Source organism: Babylonia areolata, chromosome 4 (assembly GCF_041734735.1).
Source record: "Babylonia areolata isolate BAREFJ2019XMU chromosome 4, ASM4173473v1, whole genome shotgun sequence".
Lineage (NCBI taxonomy): Eukaryota > Metazoa > Mollusca > Gastropoda > Neogastropoda > Buccinidae > Babylonia > Babylonia areolata.
This window is the reverse complement of record NC_134879.1, coordinates 39,248,661-39,276,587: the sequence shown is the minus strand read 5'-3', so window position 1 is coordinate 39,276,587 and position 27,927 is coordinate 39,248,661. Positions and strand designations below refer to the sequence as shown.

Here is a 27,927-nt window from a genome sequence, read left to right as displayed (position 1 = left end):
CATTTGTTATGCCTGGGATTTAAAGCACTTTCAAGGTGAACGAACACTGTTTACCAGACAAAAAACAACAACAAAAAAACAGAGAGAAAGAGAGAATGTTGGGCTTACTCTGCACGGAAAGGAGGGTGAGGTAGGAAGCGACCTTGCCGAGGATGGTGTTGAAACGTCTGAGTGACGCCACCAGGTCTCTGTTTTTGCCAGCCAGGATGGATGGACAGCTTGCCACCCCGTTCTCTTCTTCCAGACTGCACTCGTACACACACAGCGAGAAGTGGATGACAATACACTGACCTATGTGATCATACACGCACACATGCAATACAGAAATGCACATTTAGCTGTGAAAAGGTGATTATCTGTGCCTATGTGCGTTGAGGGAGGAAGTGATCAAAATCTGGATGATTCTGCTCATAAACACAATCTGGACACAGTGAGTGAATGAGTGTGAGAGACAGTGTGACAATGAGTGTGCTTGTGTTTGAGTCCAATTCAGTCCACTTGTCAAATGTCCACCTGCCACCTCCACCTGCAATCTGCAGACTGACACAACTCGTCATGTCACTAAACCCACTTACATGACAGTCCTGTTTCTGGGTGCAGAGAGAGCACAGGTGCCTGCAACTGAGTACTGACTGTAATGACAATACAGACTGACACTCACGTCACACCTAGACATGGAACTTGTGGCGTTTACAATGAAAGTCATACATATGTATGTACACACACATTCAAGTACAACATACCATACACAAACAAGTAAGCCTTGACACATACGCTGGGCACACGCACACACACACAGAGGAAGACAGAAAGAAAGAGTGTGTGTTTGTGTGTTTGTGTGTGTGTGTGTGTGTGTGTGTGTATGTGTGTGTGTGTGTGTGAGAGAGAGAGAGAGAGAGAGAGAGAGAGAGAGAGTGAATAAGCGAACACGTGTGTGGAAGTGTTGGGAATGGGGTGGGAGAATGGAGAAGAGCATTACATGTTTCTAACACAGATCACATCCACATATCAGGGATGTGTTGTGACCCAAACACACCATGTATGTATGTGCATGGTTGTGGCTGAATTTGCAAAGATTCAACATGTTTATGATTTAATACTGTACTTGATGGTCTTGCAGACATTTTGGCATCAAGACTTGTGTACTTTTATGAAAAAACAAAACAAAACACAAGCACCTAATGATGAAGTATCCACCAAGCAACCACCCATGTGTTTGTGCAGACAACTCACCTCAGCACCTGGTAGGGCAGCAGTTTGTTGCAGAAAGCCACCAGCCGAGAAAAGTCCTTGGCCAACTGCTGCAGCTCACTGGCTGTTTCCTGTCGTCACACCACACGGTAATGTTGGGGGCATCGATGACACAGAGTTGACACACATGCACGCACATACCCACCAACATTGACACTGCTTATTTCCATGAATGATGAAACAGGATCCCAATAAATTCTTTTGTTTAGAAAGTGAAGAGGAAAAAAAGCCTTGTAGGTTTAAGTGGCAGAAGCAGTTGTAAACTAAGATAAAATACAAAACTCATTAATGACAACTCACCATCCGTAGTATCCGGCCTAAAAGGCACAGCAATTTTTATTCTACTCTAATCTGGCCCTCCGTCTTACTGGCTGTATATGTCGTCTTTGAAAGCTAAACTCTGACCCCCATTTGTGCCACCTCTCACAGCAAACACATTACTTGACCACATACTTCATCACATAAAACCCACATGATAACACAGAATAGCAACACTTACAAGCTTCAATCTTAGCAATAAGCACTTCTACATTGAAGATGTTCACCATTATACCAACTGAAATGAAATCACTTACAAAGCTATATTCGAAGTGAACATGATCACAATTAACTTTAAGGGTGAGCAAAAAAGAGTAGCATATGATTTGGGGTTAAATCATGTTTAGAAAAAGAAAAAAAAAAGAGAACAGAAAAAAGAACAGAAACGAAAACCAGAAGTATTTTTGGGTTTATTTTCTAGAAAGTTCTCCAGAGAGACTTTGTATTCAGATTATACTTTTGAAGAGAAATGCAACAACCATTTTGGAATAAGAGGTGGAAAAAATGGTGACTGCTAGACCTTTTAAAACGAAGTTATAAATGCTAAAAGGTGGTGTAAAAAATCAATGGTATCTTAAGTCAGATGAAGATAAAACCACACTATTTCAACACTTAGACTCTGTGTCAAGTGAAGAGGTGTTGGCAGGCCACAGCAGTCTGTACTGAGGAGGCAAGTTCAACCCAATGACTACAAATTGCAGTTCAGCTCACTGACTTGATGTTGGAGTAGAGGGGGATGAGAGGGGAATGGTAAGGTGCAAGGCGTGGGGGGTGGGAGGGGAGGGAAGAGAGAAGTGTGTGTGTCAAGGGGGAGGGGGAAGATGAGGAGGGGAACAGAAGGGAAAGGAAGGGGAAGGGAACTAAACTGGTGTCACTCTCCGACATTCATTCCTTGAGGTTGCACTGTGCCAAGGCCAGAGATGATTTGGCTTTCCATAAATTTTCTGTATAGGCAGTCTCCAAGGCTGTTTCACCAAAGTGCTGCAACTGATAAGTGTGAAAGGTTGTGCTGTCCACAGTTGAAGTGGTTTGCAACTGGAGTGTCTTTTTTGGCAAGTATGTTGTCCCTGTGTTCTTTGAAGTTGTTATTGAGGGTTCTGAGTGTGTGTGTGTGTGTGTGTGTGAGCGTGAATGAGTGTATGTGGTGTGTGTGTGCGTGTATGTGTGTATGTGTGTGTGAGTGAGTGAGTGAGTGAAGTTTGTGTTCGTTCGTTCTTTAGTGTAACGTCTTTTCACTGTAAGTGTAAGTGTGCATGCGTGTGTGTGTGTGCATGTGTTGTGTGTGTGACTCACCAGCACAGTGACAGACTCATCCTGTAGTTCCTCAGAGAACAGTTTCAGGGACTGTTCCACCGGCCGCAAGTAGCTCAGACTGTCGTGCAGATATTTGCAATACTGAAACAGAACACCATCCACCCTGTCCATCAGCTTGTCAATCAGACACGCCCACAGTCAGCCAGGCATCACTCACACACAGTCAACAAAAATGAGACAGGATGATAAATGTGTGCAGTAACTAGTTCATGGCTTTTGCTAAAGGAACACAGGAGTGATTTCGGTTTTGTTGTTCAGTGGCGAGCAGTACTTTCTAGTAATTTTTTAAAAAAATCTAATTGCTTACTTTTTTCTTCTTTTTAAATTAAAAAAAAAAATTCATTTATTTATTTTTTTTATTTTTTATTTTTTAATCTATCTATTCACAAATTTGATGACTTATCCATTTATTTGTTTATGTATCTTTTTTTTTTCTCCTTCTCAAGGCCCGACTAAGTGCATTGGGTTATGCTGCTGATCAGGCATCTGCTTAGTAGATGTGGTGTGGTCTATATAGATTTGAACGCAGTGACGCCTCCTTGAGTAACTGAACACAACAGCACTTGTACGTTGTTCACATATGGGGTACACTGTTTCAATCAAATCCTGACAGATTCATATTGAAAACGCACGCTCGCTGTGTCAGGAATCTATCTTGATTTGATCAAAATGATATATATAACGTAAACAAACACCAAACTAAGCCCCCCCCCACCAAAAAAAAGTAAACGCCCCAAACCACTCACCTTGACATTCACAGCACTGCGAGGTGCAGACTGCCCGTCGGCAGGATAGACGCGGGAGCGCTGTTCGCTGTAGATGAAGAACTTGGACAGACTCTGGGTCATCTCCCCTACGATGGTTGCAGCCTGACCAATCAGATCGCGGGCCCGGGCCTGGTGTCGGCGGTCAAAGGTCGGCAAGTTCAGCGTGTTCAGTGTCCTGTGCTCTGCACAGTCACGGTTACATGAGTTGGTTTGGGTTTTTTCTGAGGGGGTGGGGGAGTGCGGGGGATGGGGGGGGGGGTCATCTTTTAAGTGAAATGAACATCATGGATCAGGGTCACACATGACAAAATAAAATCACAAGCACGTCACTGAGAGAACAAAAAAACTCTGGGAAATGCTGAACACTGATAATATATTCACATACAATATCTAATAACAAGACTGAAATTCTTATCTCTCTAACTCTTGTGCTTGCAAGGAAAAAAAACAACAACAACTGAATCGTTTGCATGATATAAATGAATCAAACAGTCATTATCTGCAAGGAAAAGAAAAGGTTAAGTGCTCCTTCTAATATCATGCGACCTAGTTGAAGACATAATTGGACAAACAACAAGGACGCCAAAGAATCAATAGACAGATAGAAAATACGAAAAAAAATTAGCTGTATGCAGAACACAGGAACACGAGTCGAGATGGCTGCCAGAAAAAGAGGGCGCTAGCCAGGGTGGCACAGGGGAGGTTACCTACTTCCAGGAGGTTATCGGCCGTAACTACTTTCATTTTCTCCACACATGCAAATAGTAGTTTGCAAAGGACAGGAATGTCAGACCCCTGCCGGAGTCTGCACTAGTGGGTCACGGTTAAGTATGTGTAATTAAAATCATATTTCAAAAACTGCTCCAGGGCAAAGGAGGATTAATGAAAAACAACAAAAACTAGACAGTGATTCTGCGACCATACCACATCCCCACTCACAGAGAAAGAAGACGACACAACACAAAGTTGTCCTACCCCCTTAGAGTGAACATACAATATAAAATACAATAATCATGCTCATGTTTATGTTTCACTCTATCTTATAAACCTCAAGGTTTTATGACAATAAAATATTCCATTCTATTCTACAAGACATGACAGCACCCACTTGTGTCAATGAAGGGCAGCTTGTCAGCGATGATCTTGGCAGCCCTCTTAAGGCCGGCCTGAAGGTTGTGTTGAACGGACTCCAGGTTCTGCTCCCTGCAACATGCCAGTCTGTTTTAGTTTTGACTCTTTCCTCCCTGCAACATGCCACAGTCTGTTTTAGTTTTGACTCTTTCCTCCCTGCAACATGCCACAGTCTGTTTTAGTTTTGACTCTCCTCCCTGCAACATGCCACAGTCTGTTTTAGTTTTGACTCTTTCCTCCCTGCAACATGCCAGTCTGTTTCAGTTTTGACTCTTTCCTCCCTGCAACACGCCACAGTCTGTTTTAGTTTTGACTCTTTCCTCCCTGCAACATGCCACAGTCTGTTTTAGTTTTGACTCTTTCCTCCCTGCAACATGCCACAGTCTGTTTTAGTTTTGACTCTTTCCTCCCTGCAACATGCCACAGTCTGTTTCAGTTTTGACTCTTTCCTCCCTGCAACATGCCACAGTCTGTTTTAGTTTTGACTCTTTCCTCCCTGCAACATGCCACAGTCTGTTTTAGTTTTGACTCTTTCCTCCCTGCAACATGCCAGTCTGTTTTAGTTTTGACTCTTTCCTCCCTGCAACATGCCAGTCTGTTTCAGTTTTAACCCTTTCCTCCCCACCAATGCCACAGTCTGTTTCAGTTTTAACCTTTTCCTCCCTGCAACATGCCACAGTCTGTTTCAGTTTTAACCCTTTCCCTGCTATCCCTGCAACATGCCACAGTCTGTTTCAGTTTTAACCCTTTCCCTGCTGTCCCTGCAACATGACAGTGTCTTTTTCAGTTTTGACCCTTAAGCTGCTCTCCCTGCAACGCAACACAGTGTGTTTCAGTTTTAAGGAGGTGTCAAAATGAGCAAATCGATCCATATATTATATGCTACACCATATTTGCTCCAAAGAGAGAGAGAGAGAGAGAGAGAGAGCGAGAAAGAAAAGCAGCAAAAAAGTGAAGCCTGAACAATGCACTTGACAACCTGTCATAGCTATGTAGAAAACATGAATCTAAAATGAAATAAAGTAACAAACAATATAAATAAGTAAATATGATTAAAAAAAAGAGAAAAAAAAAGAAAAAAGAATACAGATACTTAGTAAATGACTGAAGTAAAATAAAAATAAACATTAGCCAAGCTCACGTAATTTGTGCGCACCCACACATGCACACACACAGGTGAGCTCTCACACGTTCAATGACAGGTTATGTACATGCACCAGTTTGCAACCTCACAGACACCCAGGCCCAAACTTGCAAAGTGCTGCATGACAGTGCATTCTAATCACTGTATTACTGTTTTGGGACTTGATCAAAATGTGGCGGTCATGGTGTGTGATGTTTGATAAACTGTTGGCAGTGTATGATGTGATTTGATTTGAGTTGTGCAGTTACATGCCTTTGACAGGCTTCAAACCCCTAACCATCCAGCTGACTGAATTTCACTAACTCACTCCGGATGATGGAACGCTCCTGACGTAAGGTACCGTTCCGGGCAACGGAACACTGTAGCGGTTTCGAAAATTAACATTTTTTCCATGTTTTCCTCATGGGGCAGCATAACAATCGCAGCTACACTGGGCAATGCCAACGTGTCAAAGGTCGAATGGAAAGTTTCTTCATGAGATTTCGTAACAACATACTCCACAGCAAGCCAACGAGTTCAGGACCCCACACGACAAGCTAATCTGCATATGTATCAAAAATGGTGTCGCTGGCGATACATGTGGAAATTTTTGGAGCAAATTTGATCCCAACACCAGCATTTACCACTGCTGATGTGATTGAAATGCTTCAAACTGAAGGTTTCAACACTGATGTGGATGATGAAGACATTGAATAAAGTATCTGCAGTGAAGAAAGCTACCAGCAAGAAGTTACTGATAGTGACTCAGCTTCTGAGAGCAGTGAAGAGGGAGGGGGGTGGGCATTCAAACGACATGAGGAGAAGGGTCAGTGGGTCAAGTACAGTGAGTTTCATTCAGTTACTTTATGTTTTGTATTTTTTGTGTTTTTTTCCTAACCCTAACAAATGGGTTGGCTGTAGGGAAAAGCAAGGGAGAGAACTATTCGTCCAGAGTGAGTTAACCACTTCCCCACAGAGCTGGACAGAATTCAGTTTGTACCCTGGCATCTGAACAAGTCATCTGTAGACAGGACTGTTTGAAAGGGAATTAACACACTCTCTTTTTGCTGAACATTAAGTCGAAAACATTCTGCAGTTAACAGTTCACATGCAATATCCTGGCAACAGGCTGGTATTAATGATGTCAGCAACTGAAAACTTCTGGTCTATGTAGGTCAAAGGTCAATCTGGTTTGTGATATGGAGAACTGCGACACAACTCGGCAAGATATGTCCCTGAAAACACAGTATGGCTTCATGTATGGCAGGGTACAAGCTGTTAAACAGGTAAAAGCCCACAGGTAGGTTGGTATGAATGTGGGAGCCACAGCCCACGCAAGCATAAAGAAAGCCTGATAACATGTTACTGCGCACACAGATACTATAACACAACCACCAAAACAAGCACAGCACTGCACTGACTGCACACACACAACCATGTGTAGCATATCATGTAACTGTCTACAGGGCTTCAGACTGACACTACTGACATGTTTCTGCCAAAAGCACATGTGTATCAGGATCACAGATCAACAATCTGTTGTCCATCGTTCGTTTATCTTGCGCTTTAATGCATCTATCATGGCCATTGTGTATTTATCTTGTGCTTTAATGCATTTATTACATGTAGTTTGACTGACCAATAACCTTTGCTTTTTGACCCATCTTTTTCAGTTTCCTGGGTTCATGGGTACCCCTCACCTCCCCCCCACCCCCCAATCTTTTTTTCCCCCAGCACATGTAGTGTAACTTACACAGATCAGTCTGCACACTTTGACACCTCCATGAAGCAAACAGAAACACAGGTACCCTAGTCTTCCCCACCAGTCTGAAGCTGTGTGTTTTTACATCACTTTACACAAAGAGACATATCACTTGGCTGTCCACAGCAACACACGTTCATCCTCGAGACAAAGGATCATGCCACAGTTAACACAAACACGACAAGGTGAAGCAACACAGCACATTCCCCACACACCAAAGGAACAGCATGTCACTCACGTCACAGTTAAACACAAACACAACAAGTGGCGGGGTAAAGCAACACAGTGCACTCCCCACACTGCCTGCACACTAAAGGAATGACGTGTCACTCACACCACAGTTAACACAACAGCTGGGTCAGGCAACACAGCATGTTCCCCACAAACCAAAGGAACAACATGTCACTCATGCCAGAGTTGCGTGCATGTGTGATAGTCAGTCATATTCTACTATGACCATCAGAAAAGCAGAGGAGGTAACTGCTGTCCCGCTGTCTGGGCTAGAATCTATAGTGGAGAGTGTCTTGCCCAAGTTAAATCCCCACTCTCTCGTCCACGAGGGTTTCAGGACAGTCAGCGTCGGGATGGTTCCCAAAGGCCAAATAGCCCCCACGGCCGCAGCACTAAGAGCCAGTGCAATTTTGCTTCCTACCTTGAGAACAATAGTCCTTCACAAAAGACTAGGCGGTTTAAATGATTTCCCATTGCAATAGAGAAACCACTGATAATACAGCTCTCACTTATGAGTAAACTTATGTCAATCTGTGATATAAGCTGACACAAAGACGACAAGCGGCAGAAAGAAGCAATACAGCACACTCCCCACACTCCCAGCACACCAAAGAAACAACGTGTCACTCACGCCACCTCAGCACGACTGCGGTACTCTTGGATGTCGCTTTCCTGAGACTGCACTTTGCCCTCCACGGTTGCCTTCTCTTTTTGCAGGTGTTCGATATGGGAGTTGCTGCTCTGTCGCAGTGCTGCCACGATGTCTGCCTGTCGGGAGCGGTCCTGCTCACAGGTCTTCATGCGCTCTTCCAAGGCGATGATCTGATGCTCGTAGGCCATCGACACTTCTTGCAGCTGTGGAGACGTGGGACAGAAAGACAGAAAGAAATAGAAAAGATAGAGAGGCACAAACATATACATACACATACAGATTTTTAAAAATGTACTGAACATGAATGAATGTTATGGATTCAAAGGAAATTTTCTTCCTGAAATTACATTTAACTAACATACTTACAATGACTCAACGGTGCAGACTTCAGCAGGGGTCTGGATTCCTAATCTGTCTAAACTACTAGTCCGCCATGCGGAGAAATCAAAAGTAGCTGTGGCTAATAGCCGCCATTGAGAAATTACCTCCCTTGTGTTAGCAGAAGTGTGGAAGAGGGGGAATTAATATTCTTTACAGCTTTTCATTTTTTGACACATGTGCGTCTCCCTCCAGCTGAAATCCTGATCAGAAAGATCTGTACTGAAGGCAGACAAATGGCAAGTCAGCAAACTGAAGGCTGTAAAATCTATCAATATTAGTAGCGGTCAGCAATGTTTACATTTGTTTACATGCCAGTGGTTTTGTTGACTTAGTGCATGTATGTAACAGTGTATGTGAAGTTAGAAGTGGTAGGGCACATCCTTTCCATTGAGCATCTCTCCTAGAAGGCGCTGTCCCTTGTTCAGTTGAAAGGTAAAGCGAAAGCGAAAGTGAGCACGGGATAGCTAGGAAGAGTGGTCATAGGAAAGGTTTAAAGTGGCAAGAAATTCACTCCCTTCCCAGCAAGGGAAGAAAAGCCAATACTTGCCAGGATATGTGTGTATGTGTGCGTGCATGTATATGCATATGCATGTATGGTTTTGTGTTTGTGTGCATGCGTGCGTGCAAGCAATCTATATTATGAAATCTTACAAATCTTACGATATCTAAGTTGATTTTCAAATAGCAAACTGACCTTAGAAATTCTTGGAAAAAGAATAGTATGTGTTCACAGATTTACAAACTTCTATGAAAGTGACACATTACTCAAAGTTTGGTGAACATTACCTAACAGAAATTCTACTTCTGTCTCAAACTTCTTCCCTTTGGAAAGAATAAATCCACTGGCAAGATTCATTCATTCTACATTCTATTCCCAGTACAAGTATCCACATCAATCCATCAATATCAGTCACAAAACTAGGCTTGGGTTGCATAAGTGATCTTAACACAGCATGCTAAGTTGGCTAAGCTTCTGAATTTTCCTAACTCTAGGCTTATTCCATATTCTTTGGGAAATTCTTAACACGAATCAAACTGGCCAGGCACGACCGAAGAATCACCTGTGTCTGGAGGTGTGTGTTCTCCTCCATTTTGCCATGCAGCTCTTCATCGTACACACTGCTGTTCCGCACCAGTCTGGGCCCCTCGCCTCCCTTGTGCTTCTGCATGCATGCACACACACGCACACACGTGCGCGCGCACACACAAACACGCACACAGACAAAACATACCCACACAAATTATATAACACACACGTGTGCAAAACACACAGCCACATGCAACACACAACATACACAAACAAAACACACACACACACACACATTTTTTATGAGCTTTCTGAATGTTGAAACCAATTAAATGTGATTCAAAATAATTTTTTTCTTTAAATAAAAAGTGTGGAAATGGAAGGAGAAAAATGAAACACAGAGAGAGAGAGAGAGAGAATTATAAAAAAAAAAAAAAATCTTTATGAAGGAAAGAAATAAATGTAGACCAAAAGCTGGGGCGTTGGTTTTTTTTCCATCCAAAACTTCAACACAGTGCAAACAAGAAAACAGGTTAAAAAAATGCGGTGTAAAAAAAACAACAACAACAACAAAGATCAACACAACACAAGATCATGTACCTCAACCTGACACAAAGTCTGTGACCAACGAGGAAAGTGGTTAAGGAAACAGGATGAAATCAGGACGGTGCAACACACCTTGTGTTTCCGGCGCTGTGCCTCGGCAGTGACCAGGTCATCCTGCAGCAGCTCCACCCGGCGCGACAGCTGCTGGTTCCGGAACAACAGGCTGTCCACCTCCTGCTCACACTTCCTCAGCCACTGGTCCCGCTCCTTCACCTGGTCCTGGGGGTGCGGTGGGGGGGAGAGGGTGTTGGGCATGGAGATGGTATGGGGAGCAAGGAGGTGTTGAGGGCATGGGGGGAGAGGGTGTTGGGGGGGGGCGGAGGGGAGGGTTTGGGGGGGGGGGGGGAGAGAGTGTTGGGGAGGGGGGGGAGAGTGTATCGGGAGCAAGGAGGTGTTGAGGGCATGGGGGGAGAGGGTGTTGGGGGGTGCAGGAGGGGGTTTGTGGGGGGGGAGAGGGTGTTGGGGGGGTAGGGGGTTGAGGGGGTGGGGGGTGACACAACAACAACGCTCGTCAAGCCTCTCTACTGGCTTCAAAAATAAGAATTTGTTATGCGCAAGGGGTATCATACATCAAGTCTCTCTACTGGCTTCAAATAGAAGAATTTGGGGTATTAAGACATTCTTTCATCAGCCACTCTGTGTCTCAAAATCGTAACTAACAACAAAAAAACAATGTTTGCTCACACATGCTGTCTCACCACCCACCCCCACGCACATACCACAACCCTCACAAACACATACACACACACAAGGTTATAGCATTACAGAAAATAAATGATATTCATTAAAAGAAAGTCCACTTCTGTTTTTTTAATGAAGGAAAAAACAAGGTTTTGTCAGATCTGTTTTCTAAACTCTTACTAAAGTGATCTTCTTCTACCCCATTGTCTCTGACTGTAGGGGCACCACTGATAAAATGACAACCAGTTCTCTCCTTCTATCCCTGTAGCGATCATACAAACATGGGACTGACTCAAAATGAAATCTAAATGCCAGGCTTATCTCAAACACAGGACATTTCTTCTTCTTTCATGTTGTGGCCCAGACAACATCCCTGCAAATATGGAACAACTTAATCTCTTTTGTTGATACCACCTTAATTCCTTCCAGGCCCTCTCAATGTTCATCACTCTCTCACCACTCATCCTGAATCTTCATCACCCTCCTCTCCCACACTCATTCTGTCACAGTGCCAGCACTGTACAATCAATGACTGGCTGCCAAGGGCCATATCCCATAGGATGATGATATTACGGACACTTGTATAGCCCTATCCTCGGTCGGAAACCAAGCTCTAGGCAATTTACAAACACGGGGTCATTTGCACAACTGGCTGCCTACCTGGGTAGAGCCAAATGACAGCTGCCACTGGGCGCTCATCATTTGTTTCCTGTGTCATTCAATCAGATTTCAGACACGCACAAATACACACTCAGACAGACATGTAACATTTACATGTATGTCTGTTTTGTTCATTTATCCTGCCATGTAGGTAGCCATACTCCATTTTTGGGGTGTGCATGCTGGGTATATTCTTGTTTCCATAATCCACCGAAGGCTGACATGGATTACAGGATCTTTAATGTGCGTATTTAATCTTTTGTGCGCGAATACACTCGAAGGGGGTTCAGGCACTACCACATATGGTGACCCAGAAGACTGAAAAAATATCCACCCTTTACCCACCAGGTGCCTTCACCGAGATTCGAATCCGGGACCCTCAGACTGAAAGTCCAACACTTGAACCACTAGGCTACTTCGCCTGCATACACTGCATGCGCTGGTACTCAGTAACTTCAGTCATGTTTAGTAGTGCCTGTTCAGATTCAATGCACAATTGCTCTGCTACAGATTGAAGACTAGATGGCTTCTTTCTCTGGAAAGAAAAGTGCCTATGTGTCTCTCCAAAAGCAGACTCCTAGGATCTGCAAACACTGAAGGCTTAAAAACAAGATCAACACAGCTGCTCCAGTGAAGGAAATCTCAAATCTGAGATCACCTTGACTGGCAGGGTGGCCAATAGCATAGAATTTGTGACAACTGACAATGGATAATGAGAATGTAAGCAACTTTACCTTTGTTTCAGTGCATTCTGTGTGTTCATCCAGGTACGCCTTTTTCAAAACTGTTACTTGCGATTTCAACTGAAACAGAACAGCAGATATTGACCAGTAATATTTTTCTCCATGTTTGTTTAGAAGTATTGACATGCGTGAGACACATTTATCAATAAAATTAACTTACCTAAAATACCTCATCCTAAATCACCAGAAATGACCCAAAATCTTTACCACCTCTACCCTTTATAATTAGTCAGCATCATATAAAACATGAAGAAACAAGTTAATTTCAATTTCAAAATAATTTATCTCAGACTTTGGCTTCAAACTGTTGTCCTCTAAAAACAATGAGCCAAATAAGCACTGGACTTTTAAAAATACATTAGCTTGTATACAAACCCTATAAGCTTGATGTAATCAAATGGACATGCATTCACTGATTTCTTAAAAAATGTTTAAGCAACTGATGTCAATACAATATAATTATATAGCAGTTGTGTGTGATGGGCGAGGGAAGTTGATGCGAAATATCCAGACTTCACTGTTCTCTAGGCATTTTAAAGCATTCTCAATTCTCATCTGTTAAACTATTAATCCATAAAATGACTGTAGTCTTAAGTCATACTTAAAAAAATCCTCCAATATTCAATATGAAAGACTGAAAATATGGACAGTGAAATTGATAATAACTACAAGGCTGACTGGGACATTTAACTAGTGATACATTGCCATCACCAGACTTCCTTTGGGGTATGCCCATGCCACCTCATCACCATTTATGCAGAGACATGTGGCTCTAATAAGAGTGCAGAGAAGAGCAACTAGACTGCTGAAAGAAAGTAACATCTCAGCAAATTAGGATATATTCTGAAAATTGCACAACATTTAAAAAAAACAAAAAAAAAAAAAACATGCATGTAAAAGCTTTAATGCTTGGCAATATCCACATTTCTTCACCTGTACTCTTTCCATTTAGTTTCATCTTGTAGACAGAAGTTGTGAATTGGTTTAAATAACGCTGAAACTCTACATTTCTTCCCTTCTTGAATGCTGCAAAAGGGTAGAAGGGAAGAAATGTAGAGTATGTATTATATTGTTATCAACCACTTGACAACTTTTCCCATCTTCGAAACGAAAGACTACATTACTAGTGATATCAAAGTTTTTATTCCGCATTACAGAACCTACCAACGAGATATCAGATTCTGATGATTTTGGAATAAAATTCTGTCTCCTGTTAATAAAATAGTTAAAAAAATAAAATAAAATAATAAAAAAATTTAAAAAAAGCAAGAGTCGCGCAATATCCACTTTTCTTCCCCTGCACTTTTCTGTTTATAAGACAGAAAAGTTGTAAATCAGTTAATAGCATTGCATTTGTAATATATACTTGTTCCCCTCCACTCCTTGACTGGCCTTTTTTTATGGAAAGAACACAGGGGAAGAAATCTGGATATTATCATATCATATCATGTGCTAATGGGCGCAATAGCCCAGTGGCGAAAGCATTGGACTTTCAATCTGAGGGTCCCAGGTTCGAATCTTGGAAACAACACCTGGTGGGTAAGGGTGGAGATTTTTCCAATCTCAAAGACTAACATATGTGCAGACCTGCTTGTGCCTGAACCCCCCTTGTGTGTATACGCAAGCAGAAGATCAAATACGCGTGTTAAAGATCCTGTAATCCATGTCACTGTTCGGTGGGTTATGGGAACAAGAACATACCCAGCATGCACAGCCCCAAAAACAGAGTATGGCTGCCTACATGGCGGGGTAATTACATGGTCATACATGTAAAAGCCCACTCGTGTACATACAAGTGAACGTGGGAGTTGCAGCCCACAAACGATGAAGAAAATAATATCATGTGCCACAGCTTTTCAGCTTTATCAGCCTTTCCCTGATCATTAGGACTTTAATAAGATTGCACAATTACTAATGTTATGGCTTATGTTATTCTTAAAATTGTTAAGTAATCCTGCAGTGACAATGTTACTGGGCAGATTATTCCACAAGTTAACAACCCTGTTAGTAAAAAAGTTTGAAAAAAGGTTTGATATGGTTGTGTCTTCTTTAGATTTAGTGGGTGTCCCCTGGTATGAGTACGATTCTTGAGTGAAACAATTTTGTGTTGTGCTTTTATCATACTGTACATAAAGAATTTTATGTGTCTCGATCATATCTCCCCTTAACCCGTGATATTCAAAGCATGGGAGTTTCCAACTACACAGTCTCTTTTCATAGGACATACTAACCATCTCTGTACATTTTTTTTTTTATCAAGTCAATGTTTTCTAAGGTAGAGGGGACCATACCACATTCCCATATTCCAGGATGATTTAAATAATATTGACAAATGAAATATTTTGATAAACTGCATGCATAACACTACAGGCCCATTAAGAGTGATGAAGAAGTCTTATCAAGGGGCATGCAAAGCTTTACTGCCTGCAGACATTGTATTATACTGTTAGTTGTAACACTTGGGGTATTCTGACCTGTGCCAGATTTGTGGGAACTAATCCTTACTCACACGTGCTTATGTTGTTGAAAACACGACTCATCGTGTCTTTGTGGATAACGGCGAAAAAAATTCTTTCATTTTGAGAAGTTGGTCACGCATGGCAGAACTGCTGGGAGAGTCAGTCTTTGAGTAAATGAGCATTCTTAAATAGAGGTTGGGTTCTGAATATGATAAAGTAAATAATAAATAATAGTTTCAACAAATTACAGGTCAGTTTCGGACCGAGTACTTTCATATCCGTGGGGCGTGAGTTCTACTGCGGGCATGCAATGACGAAAACATTGCCACGCCATTAGCACCGTGATAGATAATGATGAAATACAGCAGTATCAAAACTAACTATTCAATACAAAATATGGAATGCTAGTCAGCATTCACCTTCGCATATTCTGCAGCAAGCTTTTCATACTTTTCTTCCGTCACTGTTGCCATCTCAATGACTTTAAAACGGAAGAAGCGACTGAGAACTCGATGTCTTCTATTGGCCCGTTTCTCATTTCGGACAGTTGGTTTTGAACTGTTTGAGGACAGATCGAACACAGTGAGCACAATCCGTCAACACAGAACGCTGGGTTTGGGCATCGCTTTCAGGATGTCGACACGAAAAACTGATAAGTTTATTGCCTTAACTCCAGTTCGGTTGGAGGATTTTAAAGCTAGCTATACCCAGAATAATCTGACGCCAATGCAGGTTGTGAGACATTTATCTCAGGTTGATCAGACAAATCGTTACGCTTCCAATGCAAATTCTGCAGCTGCAAACGCTTTGTCGGCGAGTGGTTCTTTGCAGAATCAGAATGTAAGTTTTCACTCATCATTTTACATTCGTAAACCTTCCATGTCTCCCGTTTCGTTTTTTTTTCTCTGTTTGTCAAACCCAGTCTCTTGGACGTTCATAATTTGTGAAAGCTTGTCGTCTTGAATCGGGAGTGGGTTTCGAAATTTTATCGAACGATTTTGTCGGATGTGATTGTTTGCGGTGGTGTACTGTGTCACCCTGTCTGACGCGTTCCAGATCTCTCTGTGTGTGTAAAAGAGAAGAGAGAGAGAGAGGATTGTTTGCCATGTATTGCTGAGGATTTAGAATCTGAAGTTATTATATTTTTGTTTGTAATATTTTCACTGTATAATAGTTTGATACCCTTAATAAGTTAAATGCATTGATTCCTTACCGAAATATGGAAAGCTGTTCATCATGTAGGTTCACAGTGTTTTGAATCTGTTAGTGTTTGGCCTTCATGATGGCTCACATGGCATACAAGACTGGGTCAATTCTGATGTTGTCCACTGGTGCGGGCAGTGGGGTATGCACACAGGTCAGGGAGCCGGAGGTGAGGAAGAGAGTGACACAGCATGTGTAGGAGAAAGACTGTACATTTCCAGGGAACAGATTTGCTGTTTTAATGATGTATGATTTAACAAAGTACATGTCAAGCTTTCATGTATGAGTTCTGATACAGACTGCTTTCTTTCAGTTGTCGGATGAGAACTCTCCAGCATTCGCGAACCCTGACTGGCACATGCTGACTGAGAGCAGCGAAGAGGGGGACTTCATGTTCCCCTGGCTTCCCTCACGTCCGCAGGCCGTGCTGCAAGTGTCGGACGGTTCTGAAAACTTCCAGATCCCCCACAGCGATGATGAGGTGATCTCTCCCGTCAAGCCCTCCCCCATCATTGAGAACAACACAGCCAGCAACCACAGCAGCGAGGACACCAGCGGCGCTGGGGGGAAGGTTGAGAAGCGGCAGTTCATCTGCTCGGTGTGCAAGAAGACATACCGTCTGCAGAGCTCCTTGGAGAAGCACCAGCAGGTGCCGTGCGAGGTGCGGCCCTACAAGTGTGACATCTGCCAGAAGGCCTTCAAGCGCCTGGACCACCTCAAGGCACACAGCCGCATGCACACCGGGGAGCGCCCCTACTCCTGCTCCCTGTGCAGCAAGACCTTCCGCCAGAAGAACCACCTGCAGCGACACATCGAACGCAAGCACGGCAAGGGGCAGGAGGAGGAGGAGGAGGTGGAGCAGGATGAGAACTCTTCCGACGTGTGTGGCGTGGAAGACATGGAGGACGACGAGACGAGAAGCGGGGATCAGGACTGACTAGGAGCCCCTGTGGTGTGCCCTAAGGAGGGTGGCAAGACGTTCAGACAAGGCACAGAGCAGCAGGGTGTGGGCTGACCTAGGGTGGTTTCTTGTGCATGGAGTTGATCTCTTTGTCTCCATCTTATCTTTTTTTGTTGTCAGCGGCGTGCAGAAAGACAGGTGGACACAGACATCACTCACACAATGGGAAGACTATCAAAAGGGAGGAGATGAGTATCTCACTTTATGTGTCCTCTTTCAGTACTTACAGTAGATCTGTTTGAGAGGTGAAGAGACATGTGGATAGTGCTAACAGTCATTAGCTAGCAGTGTTTTATGTCTTGCACTTTGTTGACCCATCTGTCTAGAGCAATAATGTCCTTTCTTTTCTGTGTTTCTACTCACAGGGAACAGGTAAAATCATTCTGGTAATCTGACTGACCATTGTATTGTGCTAACAACATTCTTGCTTCTTCTTCTTTTAAATATTTGATTAGATATTGTCACTTTACTTTAAAATCGTACCTGTAACAATCTTTTGACTCGTTCTAGCAGCTTATCCAAATTGTTTGGTTCATACCTGGTAATTTCAGCATCACAGTTCACATCCAGCAGTTCTGACAAAAAGCCAGACACATCTCAGCATCATTGTAGCAAGGAAACTTTAACACACAAACACACACACACACACACACACACACACACACCACTCAAAACACACACACACACACACACACACACACAAATAGATATACACAGATGTTCACAGTCATATACACTGTACCCTGACCAATGAGTTTTATTAAGCAACAGCTTAGCTTTACTTTCCATGCTTAAAATTGTGTTCGGTGTTGAAATTTTACAATTTCATAGATGTTGCCATTTGCTTTCGAATGCCCAGCCTCCAGATTGTTGAGCTGCAAGTGGAAATGGGACCAAGTTATGAGTACTCATAATTCTGATAGGTTATGTGGGCATTTGCTATTTGAAACAGACCACCATCATCGGCATCATATCCTTATTAATATTGAAACAGTAACAAAGTGTTGATAATTTTAGAGAGCATATTATAGTGATACTTTTAAATTGTGTTTAATATTGTTTCAGAGACCAGCAAAAACACCTAATTCACATGAATCATATCAACAATAAATTGCACTCTAAACTTCATACTCAGTTTCTTCCTTTTAATGCACATTTTAAATGGGATTATATTGACCAGTGTCATGACCAGCAAGTCAGTATCAGAATTGATCGGTGCAATAGCTGACTGGTTCAAGTGTTGGACTTTCACTGTTTCACTTTGAGGGTCCGGTTTAGACCCCAGTATCAGTGTCTGGTGGGGGGAGGGGAGGGCGGGGCGTGGAGAAGGTGGTGGGGGGGGGGCGGGGGGGGGGGGGGGTCAAGGTTTGTTTATTCTCCTTGATCAAGATGAGAGCAGACCTGTTGGTACCTTAATCCCTGTTGTTATGTGTGCACATGTAGAACTGAGATCAAACACATGTTTACATTGAAGATCCTGTGATTCAAGGCTGCATTTGATGGGCCATGGAAACATGAACGCCTGGTGAGCATACCCCTGAAAATACAGTATAGCTGGCTGAACTCTGGGATTAAAAAAAAAAAAAAAAGTCACTCAGGTAAAAGCCCTCACAATGTGTACATACTGTCTATATGAGTAAACATAGGAGTTGCATCTCTTCATTTCAAATGCAGAAATGGATTCAGTGAAATATTGCTCCAAAGACAGTGTGATATAAATTTATCATACATCTGAACAGATTTTGATCAGCTGAAGTTGAACTCTCTTGAGCCAAGTAAAGCTGATGAAAATCAACATTCACAGAAAACATGTATAACACACACACACATGCACACATATATGTACACAAACACTTATCATTAACAGTGACAATGGTCATGAACTGAGATCAGTGTACTTTGTTACTATCAGTAGCACTAGTAAAAAGTAATATTGAATTATGTTAATGATCAGTAGTTTTGAATGACATGAAATGTATTCATGATCAAAGTTTTGATATGGAGGTGACAAGCTGTCATGTGTGTTGATGGTGTCATCTGTGTTAGGTTTTCACAGTTATGGTGGATGGTGTAACTATTCACATGTGTTCATTCATGTTGCCATGGAATGGGTAGAAATGAAACAGTTCACCCTTAGTCTTGGTATATATAACTAATCAGAAAGTGAGGAAAGAGCATGTGTCATGCATTCAATGGTTATGATGAAATGATTACAGGATAGGTTAGATTAATTAAAACTAATTAAAGCCTAAGCTGGAATATATCACACATTTTCTTCAAATGTTTGGTGCCATTTGTGTTTGGACTTAAATGAACACAGTGATTTTGAACTTCAGAATGACGTAATTTGTGAATGGTGTCTGCGTACTTAACTGGATTTTTCTGTTATGCAAAAGAGCCAAGTTCTGGGTTAGTGTGTGTGTGTCATTTTTAATTACATAGTGTTAGAATGTGTGCATATTTTTTTTTATGCAACATCTTTTCATGATAATGGATTGAAAAAGTATATTAATGAAAGTCATCTACTGAGTTAGCATGATGAAAGTCATACATGTATGAGAAGACTGGTTTGATATTTGTGATTGAAGTCCTGTCTGTTAAGTGTTCTTGACCAAGATCAAATAATTGTGGAAATGTATTGTGAAAGGAAGTAGTTGTGATTAGGGATGACCACATATCGGTTCTGTTCAAATGTTGCCATTGTGCGCACAGCACAAGTTCTGAAGGTTGTGTATCCTCTTGGATTTTGGTTGTTGCCATGTCGTCGTTTGGCATCGACTTCCCCACGGACATCATCAGAATCAGATTTAGATGTTGTTACTGTTGGATGCTGATGAGTGGGGGAGACCAATTCTAGGTCTTCAGTGCTGGACAATTAATTGTGCTTTCTGGGAAAAGACACACTGCTACTTTTCTTGTTCTCCAGTGTATATATAATGTGTACATTTATGTAGTTCCATGCAGGAAGATAAACTGGTACCATTTGCTTGCTCGTTTTTTTTTCAGTGGGATGAGTTCATTGACTTTAATTTCAACCAAGATATTCAGCTGTGTTGCAGATTGTTGCAGTTGTTAGTGGATGACAGTTAGTGACTGTTTCATGGTTGAAGGATTCTTGTCATTAAGCCCAAGAATAAATCATACTGAAATACATTTTTTGTCTGGGGGAGGTCTTGAGCATTGAAAAAGATTTTCTCATTACAGAATATTTCCATTGTGTTATGCCTGTGACAGGGTCACAAAACTGTCCACATTTTTCTTGTTGGAAATGAAAAGCTGATCAGATATATATAATTTGCACTTTTACCATGCTGGGTAAGTGTAGTATGCAGAATTTTCTTTTTCTTTGTTAATTGTTATCTGCTGTACACCAGTTTTGAGTTGAGATTTTTCTTCCTATCTTTTTATCATTGTTAATATATGATTTTTGTAGGTTACTGTCATGTTTCCTGTTGCTTCAGTTTTCGGTTTTTGTTTTTTTTGTTTTGTTGTTGTGAATTGACTGTTTACATCAGTGTTGGTTGTGCTTGGGTAGGTTGTCAAGGCCTCACCAGGGTGTCAGAGAAAATGGTTATATGAAGATCGGGCATCTGTTTCTTTAAAAAAGTTTTTTTTTTTTTTTTTTAATAAATCTTAAACACACAGGATGTAGTGTTGCGTATATATGGACCAGTCCACTTGCTTTCAACACCACCTTAAAGCTTGCTGTAACATGCAGTTGTGTCAGTGTGGGTTTGTGACCCTTGGCAGACAGGCAGGTAAAGTGACAGGTGTACACAGCCACACAGCAGCCAGTTAGGGAGGCTGGACACTTGCCAACTTGTCAGCACCCCTCCCCCACCCCCTCCCTGCACACCTCTCCCCTCCCACTCTCCGCCTTCCCCCTCTTGTGGCTGCTGTTTGACTTGACAACTGCTGCTTCAGTTTGACCGTGTTAAACATGGGACAGCAGCAGTTATTTCCGGGGATGGTCGGGAGGGTGTAGGAAGAGGGCGGGGGGCAGGGCAGCAGTTTTTCTTCTGATGGTGGAGGTCAGGTATCAATCATCTCCCTCACCACCACTTCCATGCTGGCTGTTATCCCCCCTTGCCCCTCTGTCTCTCACCTCATCCCCCATCACCGTCCACCCCAGCCCTCCCCCCTCCCTCAACTCCTCCCCTCTTAAAACCACCAAAAAAAAGTTGTTAGGTCTCATGGAAGTTTTGGAAGACCTTTTCTGTTTAGAAAGGTGGAAGTTAGGGGAAGGGAATGGTGGGGATACATGTATAGAGCAGTATAATAAATGATGACGTGAACAGTGTTCTTTGTCAAAAGTGTACATTTCATCATCATGCATGAGTGGTTGTGAAACGAGATGACATAACAAACGAAAAGTGTCCATTTTATATACTGGGATCTCTCTTTATCTCTCTTATCACTGCTCTGTTTTGATGTGGGAAATGAGAGGAACATCACAGAATTTTCAGTGATGATAGATGGTAAAGCTTCAGCTGCATGTCTGAGGGTGAAAGGAGGCATTGTTTCAAACTGCTGTCACTTTTTTTTTTTCTTTTTTTTTTAAGTCTTGTGTGCCTATGGACAAGGGTAAAAGTGTTGTTTTTATACTGTTTCGCATGATTCAAAGAAAGTCTTTTTAAAATAATTTTATTTTGCATGTGTCCACTTCATCAGTTTATGGCTCTATATAGTTGGCTGGCCTATAAGCAACAATGACAAAGTATATAAACTTCAAGTTGTAAAGCTAGACTCAGTTTTGATAAGAAGTGTCCAATATTTCAGACACTTTATATCAAAACTGACTCTTGTTTTACGAGTAATATATATACAGCCTGCCATTGTCGGGTTGTTGTTGTTTTTTGTTTTTTTTTAGACTTTCTCCATGTGGAACAATGATAAGTAAATAAATAATGTGGCTGTTACTGAATAGAAGGGTCTGTGCTGGATATTGTTATTGATTCCTGTGCATCTTGTGACATGGTTATTGATTTTGTTGTAGGGCTGGAATGAGAAATGAGGGATGGGAATCACCTGCCATGTTGTGTCATTGTGCTGTGTTCCACTCATGACAGTTAGTGATGCTGGCGAAGACAGTACAGGATGCAGCTTCATTTGAAAGTAGGTCTGCGTTCAGGTATATAATTATAAATGTGTGTTGTATGCATAGACGTGCATGCATACGTGTGTTTATAACTATGATATATGTGAAATATATGTATATGTGTTAAAGTATGCATTTAAGATGTTCTTGGTCTTTTTTCTACGCAGATGTGAAAGTGTTATTTGAAGTTTTAAATTTGTTGGTTCTGATCTTGTTTCAGAGGGTTTTGTTCCTTCCATTACCATGACATTTTTCTTTCTTTCCTGTTTTTACGTACACATCACCTGTGGGAAGAACAATGCAATAACTTCAATAGATCCCCATTATACATTTCAAATTCATAAAATATATATCATTTTGCAGCAACACAAATTTTTAAAAACTTTTTTTCCAGTTTGTTGAACAATTGTAAAGCATTTGTTTGGTAAGTTTGTCTTTTTTTCTTTTCTTTTTTTTTTCTCTTTTTATCTACTGAAAGAATCTGTATGTAACTGAAAGGTACTTTATTTTACACAGCTACGCAAATGGGGTTTGTTTGTTTTTTTGTGTGTGCGTTTTGTTGTTTGTTTTTTTCAATTTGTTGTTTACAGTTATTTTGTTCTCATGCAGATATTCTAAGTTTGAGAAGAAAGAACATTAAAACACAACGACTTTTCATGAAGAGTAATTTTTTTTGTTTTTGTTTTGTTTTTGTTTTGTTTTTTGAAAGCAGATGAGGTGATCTGTATATGGATCAGTGTGTATGTTTTGATACCTCGTTGAAGCTGAAACAGTTTGACAATTCCATGGGGTACAGCAGTCATTGTGTTCACTGGCTCCTGTGGGTTGTGGTTGTCAGTGGAGCATGCCTCTGGGTCAGCATGTGTTGAAAGGAATAACGTCTGTCTCCCTGTCCTTCTGTCAGTATTTCACCTCACTTTGGTTTGTGTGGGTGTGTGTGTGGCCATGTTTTGTTTTGGTGCTCACACACATCAAGTTGGTGCTCTTTTTGTTTCTCTCTCCACACCATTCCTCATCTTTCATTTCCAGTTATTATACCTAATAAGTTAATGTGTAGCATAGATGAAGTCTCGGAAATAACACAGATCAGTCTTGCTAAAATCTGACCACCTTTGAATTATTTTTTTTGTATTTTGAACACCTTGAAATCATTAACTTAAAAACTGCTGGTAGACTTAAATAAATGGAAACAACAGAAGAAGAAAAAAGTTTGTTTAATTTGCACTGTATCTAGCTGAACATAGTGTCTGGAAAAAGAAAGAAAAAAAAACTGGCAACAAGAATTGTGGAGGGAATGTGTTAGCAAGACACTCCTTCACATCATTTCCTGTCTCACTGATTTGTCGCAAGTCTTTCAGTTTCATGATCATGACCATTTTGTTCCTGTCATAGCCACATGAAATGAAGTTGTGCTTTAATTTTCTTTTGGGGGTTGTCATATATATGTGTGTGTGGGTGTGTGTGCTTTGTTTTTACAAGTTCTCTGATATTTACAGTTTTTCAGCCCAGACAAGGTGGTGTTGGTCAAGCAACAAAAGATAAAGTTGTGGTCAGTAGATTTCCTCGTGTGTGATGCAGTGATTTCATGCAGGGCTACACTCACTGAGATGGTCATCAGCACTGAAAATATGGGGCTGGCCCTTCTTACTTCCATTGATATGCGACACAGTTTTGAAAATTAAGTGACCCGGAACATGTTTATTTGTTTTGGAGCATGCCACATAAGCCAGTATTTAGTGTTGATGTGATATTCCCCAAATCATCAAGAATGAAAATGACAGGGTATGACACTGACAGGTTTGTAATTAAGAGCAAGACCACTGTGGTAATTTCTCTTTATTATCATATGCAGTGCAGTCTAGGCTTTGAAAATGAAAGAGCTGGACTGCATATTGTTTACTGCTTGCTTCTGTTCATGCACAAAAAATATTCAGAGGTGTATACATTGCACTATTTTGATATGTTTGCCTTGTTTTAATGAATCTGATACTGAGGACTTCATGCAGTCATAACCCTCAGAAGTGACAGCACTGAAATGATCAGAAAGTTGTGAACATGAGAGACATGGTGGTTGTATTCTTGTTGATTTTGTTCATGGATATGTAGAACTGAAAATGAAAGCTTGGTTATTTTGTTTGTTATTGTGTTTTATTTGATTAAAGATCTGCAATAGAACTGAAAAATGAAATACATGTATTATTGTTTAAATGGTTAAACAATCCAGAATATTGGGGGCCATTATGAGTGAATACAACATATAATGTGAATGCAACATAGATAATCATACACTGCAAAGGACTAGGTAAAACACAATTTTTTGTATATGCTTGTACTTTGTATTTCCTTCAATAACATCCTGCCGTGGGCAACTACCGTCCTGTATCAAAGAGTGAATAGCAAACATTCAGGGATTGCACCCTACAGTTGTGAAAAGTCACACAGAGGGAGAGACTGAACACCATCCTGGTGCTCTCTGGCAGAGAGTGACGTTGTGTGTGGAGATGTGTGTGTGTGTGTGTTCATATTGGACCACAAAAGTCTTACTTCCAGTTGATGCAATTTTTTGGATGGGTGAAAGTGGGAGAGGGAGGGGGATTGGGGGTGGGGAAGGGGGGCTTAGGAGGGGTGCAGTTACAGAGTCTGTCAGACATTGACTGTCTTTTCCAGTGTTCACCAGTGATCAGAGTTGACTTTGAACACAAGTGATGCTTCCTTGAGTAACTGAACTTTCTTTCTTTCTGGCTGATTTTTTGTTGGGTTGATTTGGACCGATTCCGTTTGTTGTTGTTGATTTTTTGTTGTTGTTGTTTTGTTTTTGTTTTTTTGTAGAATTATTACTTTGTTAGTTTGCATTACTTTGTTGTGCAACTCCTTACTGCTGTCTCTGTGCCAAGAGCTCATCTCTGAAGTGGAATGCCACTTACTTAATTGGGTCATGCACAGCTTTAATCTGGAATTTCCTGTTTCCTAGGTAAAGGATGGAGCCATAAGGTCTCGGTTTCTCAAACGCTGCAGGAAATCCTGCATGCAAAAACTGTTCAGTGTTGACGGTTTCAGCCATTTCTTTAACTTCACGTGTATTTCTTGCTTGAAAGCATCAAAGTGTGTATTTATTTGTATATAGTTTCATGCTTTTCTTTGTCGATGTTTTGTACCAAACTTTTTTTTTTTTCCTCCAACTGCTTTATTTCATGACCAAATTCCATTAGTGTTGTATTTGTTGTGTATCACACGGAGGAACAGTTGTAACCTCCCTTTACTGGGTACTTAAATTCTTGTTAGTTGAAGTTTGTTTTCTGTTGTATCTCTGTATGTGTGCCTGAGAGGAGAGGGTGGGGTGAGTGGTAAAACATTTTATGTCTTTACTTTCTCAATTGTATAACAAGTTTATCCTGAAATGTAATTATCTGTGCTGGTTTGAATGTAATGATCTTGTCTGTGTAGTTTTTCAGTTGGCTCTGTGGTGTTGAGCCGTGCTGGTGTTTCACATGTGACTTCAGTGCTGCTCCAAGTTGTTGGATAATGTTGTGTGTGGATGCAGCTGTATTGTAACCATGTGGTTAATGTGGTTGGTTTGAAGCGTGGCGTCAGTTGGAGGTGTGTGACCAAGTATCTTTTCTCCTTCATGGCTGAATCCTTAGGCTTTCACTGGTTTTCCGTTTCCTACGCTGCTTCAGCGCATGACAAACAAAGTGTATGTGTGTTTGGTTGCTTTTAAGAATATTCTTTGCATCCATTGCATGTATAGGGGTCTTACTCACCAGTAGACTTCTGATGTTCAAGTCTTGTGTGCCAGTTTCTACATTTTGTTATCTTCTTTTTTTCCTTGGTCACCAGTTCATGTGACAGAAGTATGGGCTTGATTGTGGGTGTATATGCGTGTGCTATAAATTGCATCACAATTGGATCAGTATCATCATATAATGTAATGAGTGGAACAAATGCTTTTTTGTAATGAGTGGAACAAATACTTTTTAGTATTTCCGTTCTAAACTTTTTTTGTTTATAAGTAATGAAGATCTACTTTTTAGAATTACTGGGGATTTTTTTCACACCTTTTAAACAAAGCAGTATGGTTTGATATACATTTCATTATGCACAAACATTTCTGTGGTGTACCGGTAGTTCTCAGTGGATCCTAGCGAGTGATCATCTTGGGGTCTGTGCTCTGAAAAGCTGTGGCTGTGCTCATGACCAGTGCATCATACAGCCAGGGAGAGGTGAAATAGGAAACACATCTTTGTCGTCCCTCCTTTTAAGACTTGAAATGGTTTTGTTCCCATTTTCTTTCTACTTCCCTCCATTATTTCTATGTGTAGCCTGCCTGCTAACGATCTGCTGAACTTCAGACCAGTCTTCAAGGAAGCAATAAAACGGAAAATGAAACTATGGAATCATTCTGCAAAATATGAGCAACATGTGTCAGGGTAACATACGAACTGCAGAGAATTATTTCGTTTATTGTGACCAGTCTTGTTCTTCTACTAGCGCAAGCTTAAAGCTTCTATTTTTGCTTTACTTGTGGAATTCTAATTGTACAGAATGATTGGTTCAACTTCTGAGCATGGACTTATGAAATGCACAGGAAAATGACTTTTTTGTTGTCATATGCAAAGTTGTTATTCTTATGTGAACATAGAAATGTGAATGCTGGAAGAGTTGAAGAAATATTTGTTGTTTGCATCTCATGCATTTTTCCATTGGACATCAGTGCACAAAGCATGTCTAGGTGTTTGTTTTTTGTGGTAGATTGCCCAGTTTTAGGCAACCCATGATAGTTTGGTCAGTGGACTGGTATACATATATTTTTGGGGGAGACATTTTACAGAATGAAATAAAAGCGTACAGTAGTCTTACAACTTGTCGTGTGGTGTTCGATTTGCTGCAATGAATATGACTGAAGTCAGGACAATGTTTGACATCTTCATCGTCAGCTTGACATCTCACACCAGACAGACATCAATGTCTTTATTTAACTTTTTCACTGTTACAGGTGACTTTACTTGGCTAGACAGTGCACTGCCTATTTAACTCTTTCACTGTTACAGGTGACTTTACTTGACTAGACAGTGCACTGCCATTGGGACTTGAGTTGACATCAAGGGGTTATGTTGTTGATAAGACCATTTTTCACATTGTAACAAAGCTCAACAGCTGCAGCCAGTCTCCCTGCATATAGAACAATGACTAACCTTCACCCCGTAACATGAACAAGTCATGTGGTTGTTTTGACATAACCGAAGCCTGTGACCGAGATCGTATCTAAAATATTTGGCACTGGGGAGTGTTTATCACACAGAAACTTGGCAGTGGAAGAGTTAATAAAAACAATGCTCTTCCCTTACTCATCTGCTGACACCTTCTCTCTGCACTTCCCCAATATGCCTCAATCTAGGTAACCCAACAAGCTGCCTTCCGTAAAACATACCCTCAACTTCTTGTTGCTATTTTTTGTGTTGAACAAAGCCTGATGTTGACGCTGCAGTTAAATTCTGTGCACAGCCAAAGCACTTTCATGATACACACACACTTGAAGAAAGAACAGAGGAAATTTCTGGC

General features: G+C 41.2%; 2 protein-coding genes across 2 annotated transcripts in view; one reads left to right on the top strand and one right to left on the bottom strand.

The window, feature by feature from the left end:
• Positions 1-15,639, bottom strand: part of LOC143281684 (protein phosphatase 1 regulatory subunit 21-like) — a 38,410-nt gene extending 22,771 nt beyond the window's left edge. The window contains exons 1-10 of the mRNA XM_076586933.1: positions 15,526-15,639; positions 12,639-12,707; positions 10,636-10,782; positions 9,992-10,093; positions 8,529-8,752; positions 4,759-4,853; positions 3,630-3,832; positions 2,863-2,964; positions 1,234-1,322; positions 109-245 (exon numbers count right to left, since the gene is read on the bottom strand). Coding sequence (XP_076443048.1) covers positions 109-245; positions 1,234-1,322; positions 2,863-2,964; positions 3,630-3,832; positions 4,759-4,853; positions 8,529-8,752; positions 9,992-10,093; positions 10,636-10,782; positions 12,639-12,707; positions 15,526-15,579 — 1,222 coding nt within the window. The 5' untranslated portion in view covers positions 15,580-15,639. The remainder of the gene's footprint in view (positions 1-108; positions 246-1,233; positions 1,323-2,862; positions 2,965-3,629; positions 3,833-4,758; positions 4,854-8,528; positions 8,753-9,991; positions 10,094-10,635; positions 10,783-12,638; positions 12,708-15,525) is intronic.
• Positions 15,640-15,698: 59 nt separating this feature from the next.
• On the top strand, positions 15,699-17,966 carry LOC143281683 (uncharacterized). Its single transcript, XM_076586932.1, has 2 exons — positions 15,699-15,946; positions 16,623-17,966. Exons 1-2 carry the CDS (start codon positions 15,740-15,742, stop codon positions 17,244-17,246), a joined length of 831 nt encoding a protein of 276 aa, XP_076443047.1. The 5' UTR covers positions 15,699-15,739; the 3' UTR covers positions 17,247-17,966.
• Positions 17,967-27,927: the final 9,961 nt, after the last annotated feature.